Raw genomic sequence first — 11,850 nt, 5'->3', positions numbered from 1 at the left:
GCTGTCTTGTTCAGTACATTTGCTCACCCTGTTCTTGCTCACATTTTCTCTCCATAGCAGCCATGTGGCCCTAGCAGCCACTCTGCATCCACTGAAGACCACAGAGGCCTGAGCAAAGCACTGGCCGGAGAATAACTAGGAGCAAAGACTATGGCATCCAATTAAGACATGGACCAAACTGGATTAAGCTTTAGCATGGCACAAAAATTTTGGACCATGGCAACTGTACTGGACTTGATTAAGACAAGGCTGGATTTTTTTTCCAAAGTGGTACAGATGAAAGATGGAACACTGAGAATCCAGGGGCAGCCCTTTGATTTTGCTTCTCCAAAGAATCCTGTCTGTTACTAACCCCATCATGTCAAGTATCAGTCTCTAGAAATGCTTTCTAATGATTCTGTGATAGGAAACCATTTCCACCACCAACAGAATCGCAAACAGAAAATTCCTTTTAAACTCAGCTGTTAAAAATGAAATTTTTACTCACTTTTTTCTAAAAAACTGCTTGAATTCTTTTTGTACCAATGTCAAGAACTCTTTAAGTTCAATTCCATGCCAGAAATTCTATGGCATAAATATTGCCTTCATTTTATATTTTGTTAACTTATGAAAACCTGGTTGCAAATACCTAAAACTTTTCATAAAGTTCATAGTAATTGTCAGCCTAAGAAAATGATCTTGCTGTTAGCTAGTCTATGTAATTGTTGAAGTCAATTTCTATGTTGTAACAGAAGTTACCAAAATCATCAGATTTCTGTCATTTGTCTGTAATGAGAACATGAGGCAGGCAGGACATTTTGCCTAGACTTCTTCTTAGAATAGCCACTTCTTGAACCAGTTACAAGAGGCAGGTTTGAAAACTTTATTTGCATATTTAAAAAATTGTGCATTCCAATAATTAAAATCATTTTAACAAAAAAAAAAATGGCACTCTGATTCAACGGCATTTTACAGCCTGCAGGACACCATGGACCAGCTTGGTTTACTCTAGATTTCCCTGCCGTCCCACCCAGCTGCTTCCTTCACCAACCTGCAAGCTCTTTTCCTGCCCTGCCAGCTAGAGGCAGATGGGAGAGGCAGGTGCGGCCTTCCTTGTCAGTAGTTCTGATGCGAAAAGGGGCAGCACAGTCATTTAAACTGATCCAACCTCTTTGCAGCTTACAAAGTTAAAAGCTAAAAGAAGTAAAATAAGAAGGCAATGCTTGTGGAAGGTACAGTGCATATTGGCGGTGCGGGCCTCATTACGATTCGCCTGCTTGCTTCTCCTGTTCAATCGCTGTGGTCAGAAAGAAAAAAGATGGAGGGGTTCGGTTACACGGATTCGGTGTGGCCTAGTGTCAGATCATAGTACTTTCATTTAAAACATCTTTCCTAACTGTAAAAATCCTATGACTATCAATAGGCATTTCATCATGAAAGTTTATATTAACTAGGAACAAATACCAGACAAAAGCGTACGCTTATTTATACAATATATTAATCATTGCATTAATTATTAAAGCCGTGTTTGTCGGCTGCAGAAGCATTTTTAATTAAACTTTCCAGGCCACATTCTTCAGGAACCGTGGGCTCTTCCCCCGCCCCCCCCACTCTACTCCCGGCCCCTCCCATCCTCCGTCCCCCCCCACCCCCCGCCCAGCCTTTACTGTGGGTGGGGGGGAGGGGGCTTGAGCTTACTTTCTTTGGAAGGCAGTGGATTTTTCTCTTGCGTTTCTGTCTTCTTCAATTTCGACTTATCGAATTTCTCAATCTCGGCCATATCGGGTTTATCAGACATGGTTGCTGAGGAAGCTGCAGATAACAAAGCCAAGGAGGGAGTGTGAGGGCTGAAGCCACCCAGTCTCGTTTCTCCTGGCTTAGTGCGCTTTGGCCCTCGCATTCCCAGCCTGAAACCCCACCTCCGCCTCCTTCCGCAGTCATTCACGACTAAGACCCCTTCTTTCTACAAAAAAAGTCCCCCCCATCCCGTTGCAGTATTTCGAAATGTGGGGACCAGCCTGGGAAGATGGCTCTCGTATTAGGAGGCCGATTGAGCGCTGCGGTAACTGCAACGTTTCAACATGAAAATCTGGCTAGGAGGAGAGCGCAATGAGTTTACAGGGGGGAAAATCTAATAAAAAATTCTTAAAATAAAGCTAAGGTTGCACAGAAAGTGTTTCCATTTCCTACTGGTGCTCTCTCCCTCCAAATGCGCGGCCTCTGCCGCTTTCCTTTGTGACAAAGGCGGCGCCTCCGACCACCGCCCTACCCGCTTCCTCCCCGGCGCGCAACAATGCAGCCAGCCGCACAAAGCTGCCCCCCGCCCCCCTAAATCATCCTCATCCGCATCCAGGGGCAATAGGGCAGCCTCTGCACCCAGTCTCCTGCAAGGGCTTTTTACCCATTTCACACCACTGGCCAGGAAGCCACCCGAGGCTAGAGGGGAAATGTAATTCTTGTAGCTCCGGGCTAAGATGGGTGTGAGTAGGGACAAAGAATCTTTCTGTTCCTGATTTATTGCCGCCCGGGAGGCAATGGAGAATGCCCTCCGGGGGGCGGGAGGGAAAACCCGTTCCCTGAAAGCTGCTCAGCAAAACACCAAGATTATTGTTTCTTATTTTCCTGTGTGTGTGGTATTTTGGTTTTTTGCTTGTTTTTAATTTTCAAACACCCCGTTCCTGAGCCGTTTACCCAGCATCTGCAAGGATTTGGCATTCCTCAGCTCCCCAAAGCAGCCCTTGTCGCAAAGGCCACGTGCGCAATGCCACAATAGTGATGCGGGCGCCAGGTGGGAAAGAAGCTGATTCTAGTCTAGTGCAAGGGCCCCAGGGCTCACCGGAGAGAGGTGCACAAAAGACAGGAGTCCGATCTGCTCCCTGACCGCCGCGGAGGGTGGGATGTGGTCCAGCACTGCTAGGTGCACGCTGATATGGAAATGAGATGATGTCACCGCCTGATAGTGTAACTCTTGGGCTGGGTCTCAGACTACACCCTGTGATAAAGGAAGGGGCTACTAGGTGTTCCGCGCACCCTCCCACGTCCACCAACGCACACTTACCCCAACAAGGTTGCAAAAAAATAGGACAAGCAAAACGCCAAGCTCTCCCTTGGCTGGTGTGGCTCCATGGATTGAGTGCAGCATGCAAACCAAAGGGTGGCCAGTTCCATTCCCAGTTAGGGCACACGCCTGGGCTGCAGACCAGGTCCCCAGTTTGGGGGTCTGTGAAAGGCAGCCAAATGATGTTTCTCTCCCCTTCCCTTGCCCTCTCTCTAAAAATAATTAAATAAATATATTTTTTAAAAACAAGGAAATCTTACCTTTGGGGAGAGCATGATCACTAACTCACACCATACACAAAAGTGAATTCAAAGTGGATAAAAGACTTAAATATAAGTCATATTACAATAAATGTCCTAAAGGAGAACATAGTCAGGAAAATCTCAGACATTCCACGCAGCAACATCCTCACAGACACTTCCCCTAAAGCAAGGGACATAAAGGAAAGAATAAACAAATAGGACCTCATCAAAATAAAAAGCTTCTGCATGGCTATAGAAAACAACACCAAATTACAAAGAGAACCAACAGTATGGGAAAACATATTTGCCAACGATACCTCAGACAAGGGCCTGATCCCCAAAATATATAAAGAACTCACACGACTCCACTCCAGGAAGACAAACAACCCAATTAAAAAATGGGCAAAGGACTTGAACAGACACTTCTCCAAGGAAGACATACAGAGGGCCTAGAGACATATGAAAAGATGCTCAGCATCACTAGCCATCAGAGAGATGCAAATAAAAACACAATGAGGTACCATCTCACACCAGTCAGAGTGGCCAACATAAACAAATCCACAAACAAATGTTGGAGAGGATGCGGGGAAAAGGGAACCCTAGTGCACTGTTGGTGGGAATGCAGAATGGTGAGGCCACTGTGGAAAACAGTATGGAATTTCCTCAGAAAACTAAAAATGGAACTGCCCTTTGACCCAGCAATTCTGCTGCTGGGATTATATCCTAGGAACCCTGAGACAGCAATCCAAAAGAACCTGCGCACCCCAATGTTCATAGCAGCACAATTTACAATAGCCAAGTACTGGAAGCAACCTAAGTGACCATTGGCAAACGAGTGGATCCAAAAACTATGGTATATACACAATGGAATTCTACGCATCAGAGAGAAAGAAGCTTATACCCTTTGCAACAGCATGGATGGAACTAGAGAGTATTATGTTAAGTGAAATAAGCCAGGCAGTGAGGGACAAATACCATATGATCTCACCTTTAACTGGAACATCATAAATAGAAAAAAAAAAAGGAAACAAAATATAACCAGAGACATTGAAGTTAACAACAATCTAATAATAGCCAGAGGGGAGTGGGGAGGGGAGAGTGAGGAGAGGGGATTACAGGAACTACTATAAAGGACACAAGGACAAAATCAAGGGGGAGGGTGGAGGTGGGGGTGGGAGGTGGGTTTGGGTTGGGTGTGGTGGAGGGTTGGGGAAAAAATGCAGACAACTGTAATTGAATAACAATATAAATAAATAAAATAAAAGATCCTATGCACCTCAATGATCAAAGCGGTGTTAGTTATAATAGCCAAATGCTGGAAGCAGCCGCAGGGCCATCAATAAAAAAGTGAATCAAAAATCTGTGGTATATCTATACAATGGAATAGTAGTCATGAGTAAAAAAATAAAAGAAGGAGTCCTGGCTGGTGTCGCTCAATGGGTTGAGCACAGGCCTGTGAACCATAGGGTCATGAGTTCAATTCCCAGTCAGGGCACATGCCTAGTTTGTGGGTCAGGTCCCCAGTAGGGGGTTGTGTGAAAGGCAGCCAAATGATGTTTCTCTCTCCTTTCCTTGCCCTCTCTCTAAAAATAATTAAGTAAATTTTTTTAAAAAGAAGAAGGAAATCATACCTTTGGGGACAGCATGGCAGTGTGGAGAACATCATGCCAAGTGAAATAGGGCAATGGATCAATGACAAATACTGTATGCTCTTATCACCTATGTGAAAATGGAATTTAGTGAACCTAATATGAGGGGTGGGGGGGCAAAGTAGAAAGAGTAGCAAGAATAAATGGACAGAATGGCAGCTGTCAGAGGGGCAGGGAAGGGGCCTGGATGAAAGAAGGTGACAGGAGTAGTCAGAGAACACGTATGCCTGATCCACGGAGATGGACAGCAGTGGGGTACAGATGCAGGGAGGAGGGTATGGAGTTAGCTGGCGGTGGTGAGGTGAGAGAGGATGGGCACATGTATAAATACCAGCAATACAAATTAAAAAAATTAAAAATAAGTATAATCTTTACATAGTTCTTTATTGCATATAGGAGATCATCGTAGGTGGCTAGTATGGGTTAGTACTTACTCATCCAAAATGGAGCATCATTTGACATGTATCTTTGTGTTTCCTGAAACTGTGAAATTGCGATTTAAATTTCATGTTTGCCTTTTTGCGGTTTATGGAAGGTTCCACATTGTTTCATTTCTTCTTGTTTTTAGTTATATGATTTGGGAATGTCTTTACTGTGTCCCTGGGTAAGTGTTATCTTTAAAAGTAAAGTGAAAAGTTATTTTAGGTAATTAATTTCTAACAATTAGTAAATAAGTACGACAGATATAATGAACTTCTGTGAATCTAGGTAATTTTGTGTTATAATCATCAAGGTTGCTGAGTGGAAGTTAACTGGGCAACCATTAAAAAGTAACAACTGTGTTAGTGGCGGAGGTGCTTATTATTGTGATAATGTAATTGTATTGCAATATACATGTACCAAATGAATATGTTGTGGACGTTAATTACGTTTCAAGTATATTTAATTTTTTGAAAATTGTCTCAAAAATGAAAGTTGGAGTATATTATAGGTTTATTAGATCGCTGGCCCAAAATAATAAAGTAATTGAAGAGAGAAATTGTGAGCGGAAGTCGGGAGTTTGGTCTGAGGCTTTACTAGGTGGAGTTTGGTAAAAGACGGAGAGTCGGGTAGCAATGTTGTGTGTGAAGAGCTGAGTGTGTGATGAGAAAAGCAGAGGTGTGATTTAACTTACTGGTCCCAAAGGAGCCATTATTGTTTTGGCATAAAGCAGTGGAGAAGTACTGTGGAAAGCATACTTATTTTCAGCGTGGAGAGAAAACCACAGGTTTTTTTTTTTTTTTTTTTTTTTTTTTTTTGAGGACACATTTATACGTATACGTTTGTGTCGCAAAGCAGTGACGAAAGGCGGCATTCGTCCTCCAATGCATGCCTTTCCGGCACTCCCAACATGCCTTGCAGCTTCCACCGTTAGACCTGCCTCTTCCGGCCTCCTCTTGAAAGTACAGCGGTATATGGTAAAATGGCAGCTCCTGACGAAGTGTTTTCGGAGAAACGGAGGTAGGCTGGCTGGGAGACGCAAACTGTCAAGGAAAGGTGGCAGAGATGGCTGAGGGTGGTGGATTCCGAGGCTGTGAAAACAGGATTCCTGGACAATACCTTCTCTCTGGACCCAGAACGGCGAGACAATGGAAAATGTAGATTTCGTAACAAACCTAGCAAGCAACACTTTTAAGCGAGAGAGCAATTTCCTCTTATCTCTAATAATAATACGATACAACAGTTCAGGAACCACGACTCCTGCAATATTAAGGGTACTGTATGGATTTCTATTCCAGCCACAAAAAGAACAGGGCCGCCCTAAAAAAAGAAAAACGGAAGAAAAGAAGGCAGGACGTTGCCCGACGGAGAGACTCAGGTAACGGACTCTTTACCCTATTCTCTGTGTGTGACATTACTTACCGTCCCCACAGCATTCCCATTAACTTCAAACTGCACTGTTACTAACAATCCAAGTACACTATCTGAAAAACACTTGCAGTTATTGGTACGTAGTTCCAAATAAAGTTTTAGTACACACATGTAGGAAATACTAGCTTATTAAAGACAAGGTGAAAACATATACTGAGCCAAACAATGATTACCTATAAGTATTTATAAAATACCGGATATTACAACACCTTAAAACTACACCTCCTACCTCAGCTCTAGCACACACCATATACCTTAATTGTTTCTCTTTATAAAATCTGACTCCTCCAACATTTTAATTACATGTTCTGCAACTTTTGCACCACAAAGCCAAATAAAATTACACAGCCTATTCAAATCTATATTAATATAATCTTAGCTTTATATATTAAAAATGCTCACAACATAACTATTCTACAATTGAATATAACTTCATTCTTCTCATTTATATTTCCTCTTCTACTTCGGACCGATTCTTGTCTACCCTGTTTCTTCTTTTGAAAACAAATTGTATGATTTTTATTTCTGCACCTGAACATCATATTATCTGGCCTCAACATTGCACAACCTAACCTTTCTGAAAAGCCCACAAAACTTACCACTATTTATTCAACATGACTAAAAATGAACATGCAAGCACTGAAATCACGCAACAGTACTGGATTGTAATCAGTGTCATCCACATTTTTCACAATATGCTTATTAAATTTTCAAACACTTCACAAAGTACAAAGACTTAACGTGAAATAACATCTTCCTTTTCTTTCTTTGTCTTTCTTTTCTTCTTTCTTTCAATTGTACAGACAATAAGACTAACAAAGACATATCAATTTCTTGTCCCACTTATTAATGCATCACTGGTCAATTCTTGCGTGTGCCCTGACCAGGAATCAAATCTGCAACCTTAGTGTATTGGGATGACTCTCTAATTAAAAGAGCTAAGCAGGTTTCTAGTGCTGTGAAAAAACACTCTCCTATCTCCACCACACAAAGAGAAAGAAAGAGAGAGAAAAACAGTTACAGTAGTTACATTTTCCATTCCTATTCCCAGGTAATTATTTCAGTGGAATTTACATATTTGTAACTGAAGTATTATTGTGTCCACTTACAAGATGTAATGTTATCTTTCTATTATTAGTTCAAAACTATATGTAATAAAGCAGGACAAAACATCAAGGATAAAAAGGAAACATTCAGTTATTTATACTTGTATTTTATTTTATTTTTTCATTCCTAAAATTCTGCTCTATCCTAAATTGGTTATATATGTTCTTATTCCACATGGGTTTAAAATAAAAACTTTCTCTTTTCCTTACCTTTATTAAATTCAGTAATAGCTGTTAATATTTTTCTTTTTCATTTTGTGAAGTGCATAAATACCAAGCTCTTGTAGAAAGTCGGGTGGATAAGTTTGTTTGGTACATTGTTTTGTTGAAGAAACAGGTCACTAACTTTGCTCAGAGTTATGCATTATAGTTAATGCTATAAACAAAGCTAAGCAACTGTCTCTGCATTATTACCTCTGCTCCTAGTTTTGCCACTTTGACTCACACATATGTACTTCATGACCCTTAGTAAATACTATGAAATAAGAAACTTCTGTGCATTTGTTGTAGCACACTGGATGTACAAACAGTACCCAAAGTCTAGAACACAGGGAGTATTTCCATGTGAATGAATTGGCTGATGACTGGAACAAATTTCTGGAATATTGACCTGTGAATTATAGGTATCCTTTTTCATACCTGTTCTACCTTACAAAATAAGAAATAAACTGGTACATGTTAATATAACAAGCATTAAAAGCAAGCTGAAAAACTACATAGCACATTTAGATAAATTGTATTTACATGTATGCTTGCATACATTTGATTATACCTGTAGAGAACATGTCTCCTTGGAACTGTTTGTAGTCCCCTCTGTAGAGTGTGAGTTCATTTTCGGGGCCTATAGGTACTTGAGTGAGTCAACAGATATTTTTTGAGTATCAGCTATGTCTAGTCAGGTGGAATACTTACGTAAATAAATATCTTCTGTGCCAGGATACGTGACTTATTTTTCTGAATATTGTGAGTTACTGGTTCCTGTCCTTTTCTGTGTGCTATTTTCTTTTAATTTCATGTACTGAAATAATAAAATACATGGGCTTAGAAACACAAATTAAGTAGGACTGGGTGAGCCTTTGGTTAGACCTGTCATTAATCATTGTCTTTTAAGCTTGCTATCTCCTGAATTACAATAGCTTTTGTTGCATTTCCTTATAAGATTTCTTCAGTTTCTCTTCTGTTCCCCATCATTACTCTTACTGATTTTTTCCACCTCAAATTTACATAGAATAAGATAATTTTTTTCTTGTAGAAAAATAATTTTTTCTTACTTTTATTTTGACAGTGTTCTAATATGCAGAAAGCTGAAAAAATAGGAAATATCTATGAATTGTTTCCCTATATTTCCCATGTAACATTTGTCTTCTCTCATTTGCTGTCCAAGTTTATATACATGAACACATACATATTCATATTCATTTTTTTCTGAATATTTTATATCAATTTCAGATACAGGATTTTTTCAAACCAAAGCACTTTAGTTGATCTGCAAAGATTAAGGGCATTTTCCTACAAACCATAATGCCTAATTTGCATATATGTAAATGAACAAGAATTTGATAAAAGATATATTACTCTTAAACACCTAAGATTGATATACATGTATAACCAGGTATTCTGTATTTTGCCATGTATAATGCACACTTTCTTGCCCTGAATTTTGAAAGAAAAATAAGGATATGCATCATACATAGGTAGTACATGAAATTGTACTTGTGTCTGTTCTTGTGTTTTGTAATTATTTGTTACATAAAATTTCTTACACCATAATATTTTCAAAAATAAATGCTAAAATTCTTTTCTAATACACAAGACAACTATCTGAATATAAATAAATAATTGAATTAAAGAATTAAAATGAAAGGTTTTTTTTCATGAAAGTTGAGGCCAAAAATGTGGGTGTGCATTACACACACAAGTGCATTGTATACAGCAAAATTTGGTATATTGAGAGGAAATCCATCCTGCGGAGTCCTCCAGGTGGAGGATGAAGTTAACTGGCCTGGACACAACGTCTGGTGGGGGGAAGGGGACTGGCAAACTCTCTAGTGGATAATACCCCAAACCCTTCTCCAAAACAGCTTTTAACCTGGGTAAATGCAGGGGTATACTGCATGCATGCATAGGTCATCAATCAATGTCAACAGGCTGTAGTGATAGAAAACAGATATTATTTATACATAACAATTGAAGGAACACAGAGATCTGCCTCAGGTCAGGGTCTGTTAGACGTGCTGATACCAGATGGTGATAAGGCATGGTTCATGAGCTGAGTAGTTCACTCCCTTATGCTTTGAACCTAAACATGTAGTTTATCACAACAGAGCTATACAAAGCAAAGCAAGCCTCAAGGGATACAATGTATTTTTCAGGCCTGATTTACCACAGGGACCCTGGGTGCCAGCATCGGGTGACACCTGCCTCCTGCATTCCCTGTTGTCCAGTCAGCTCTTACAGGCATCTTTCAAGGCCTGGCTTGGGCAGGGCTACAGTCTCAGATACCACACAAAATGGTCCCCAACAGTATACATTACATGTTATATGTTTAAATAGGATTGATTGTTTTGAAAAACTGACACGTTATGTAATCTAATAAAATGCCTTGCCTTTTGGATTTGTCTGATTATATTCTTATGGTACATTTTAAGTGGCAAAATAATACAAAGAGAATACTGCATACTTCTTGCTACAAATATCAAGAAGTCTGTAATACAAGGTTCTTCACTCTTGGTCATATAACTGTGCTTAAAATTGTTGTGTTATGAATGTTTGTGCCCCTCACTCACACATTTATATGTTGAAACGCTAACCCCCAAAATAATGATATTAAGATGTAGGAGCTTTGGGGGTGATTAGTCATAATGGTGGGAGCCCTGATGGATGATATTACAGCCTTTATTAAAGAAGTCTGATTATGTTCCAGTTAAAGGTGAGATCATATGGTATTTGTCCCTCACCACCTGGCTTATTTCACTTAGCATAATGCTCTCCAGTTCCATCCATGCCATTGCAAAGAGTATAAGTTCCTTCTTCCTTCCATACATAATCAACAAAAGAAAAAAGCAAGCAAAATAGAACCAGAGATATTGAAATTAAGAACATTGTAGCAATAGCCACAGGGGAGTGGGGAGGGGATAGTGGGGGGAGGGGTCTATAGGAGCTACTATAATGGACACAAGGACAAGATCAAGGGGGAGGGTAGAGGTTGGGGAGGGAGGTGGGACTGGCTGGGGTGGGGTGGAAGGAAGGGGAGAAAATGCAGACAATTGTAACTGAATAAAAAGAAATTAATTTATAAAAAAGAAAGAAGCCTGAGAGAGCTCCCTTGTCCCTCTTGTCATAATAGGATATGTCATTGATGAGGGCCTTCAGTTGATCATGCTCTCAACTTGACCTTGAACATCTAGCCCCCAGAATTATGAGAAATAAATTTTTGTTACTTATAATTCATCTAGACTGCAGTAGTTTTTTTTTTTTTTTTTTTATAGCAGCCCTAATGGATTAAGGCAGAAAATTGGTAGCAATTAGTGTGGTTGCTGCTGTAACAAATTCGTAAAATATGGAAGCAGCTTCACAACCGGGTATTGGGCAGAGGAATTTGGAAGTGTGTGTTAGGAATGAACCTACATTGCCATGATTGTAATGTTAAGGGCAATTGTAGGAGAGGAGAGGAGAGGTGCTAAGAGAGCATCAGTGTTGTTATAGAATATGTGAGTGGTTGCAAATAGAAGTTGGCAGAAATATAAACAATAAGGTCATTTAGATGTGCAACCAGGTGCAAATGAGGAATATATTGGACAGTGGAGGAAAGGCTACCCTTGTTATAAAATGTCAAAGAGCTTAACTGGATTGTGTTCATATGTGGTGATTTGTGGAAGACTAAAATTGTGAGTGGCAAATTTGGATGTTTGGATGAAGAAATATCTAAGCAAACTGTTGAAGGAGGGCTGGTTTATCTTGAATGC

The 11,850-nt window shown here is 40.1% G+C and overlaps 2 protein-coding genes across 3 annotated transcripts in view; one reads left to right on the top strand and one right to left on the bottom strand.

Moving 5' to 3' along the window:
• Positions 1 to 851: 851 nt before the first annotated feature.
• Positions 852 to 1,822, bottom strand: LOC139440593 (thymosin beta-4). The gene is made up of 2 exons (XM_071220422.1): positions 1,678 to 1,822; positions 852 to 1,276 (listed from the first exon to the last, which is right to left on the bottom strand). The coding sequence occupies exons 1-2, from the start codon at positions 1,775 to 1,777 to the stop codon at positions 1,242 to 1,244; spliced, it is 135 nt and encodes a 44-aa protein (XP_071076523.1). The 5' UTR covers positions 1,778 to 1,822; the 3' UTR covers positions 852 to 1,241.
• A 4,477-nt stretch (positions 1,823 to 6,299) lies between these two features.
• LOC139440569 (U2 small nuclear ribonucleoprotein auxiliary factor 35 kDa subunit-related protein 2-like) overlaps positions 6,300 to 11,850 on the top strand; it is an 83,491-nt gene continuing 77,940 nt past the window's right edge. For both annotated transcript variants that reach the window (XM_071220361.1, XM_071220362.1), the window contains exons 1-2: positions 6,300 to 6,368; positions 6,647 to 6,726. In XM_071220361.1, the coding sequence (XP_071076462.1) occupies positions 6,331 to 6,368; positions 6,647 to 6,726 (118 nt within the window). In that variant the 5' untranslated portion in view covers positions 6,300 to 6,330. The remainder of the gene's footprint in view (positions 6,369 to 6,646; positions 6,727 to 11,850) is intronic.

Source organism: Desmodus rotundus, chromosome Y (assembly GCF_022682495.2).
Source record: "Desmodus rotundus isolate HL8 chromosome Y, HLdesRot8A.1, whole genome shotgun sequence".
Taxonomy (NCBI): domain Eukaryota; kingdom Metazoa; phylum Chordata; class Mammalia; order Chiroptera; family Phyllostomidae; genus Desmodus; species Desmodus rotundus.
This window is presented reverse-complemented; position numbering and strand designations above follow the sequence as displayed.

Bases quoted from the DNA above. Each gene is read 5' to 3' on its own strand.
- LOC139440593 (XM_071220422.1), bottom strand. From the start codon at position 1,777: ATGTCTGATAAACCCGATATGGCCGAGATTGAGAAATTCGATAAGTCG. The intron at 1,277-1,677 runs GTAAGCTCAAGC...TTCTGACCACAG, and splicing joins TCCACTGCCTTCCAAAGAAA to CGATTGAACAGGAGAAGCAA.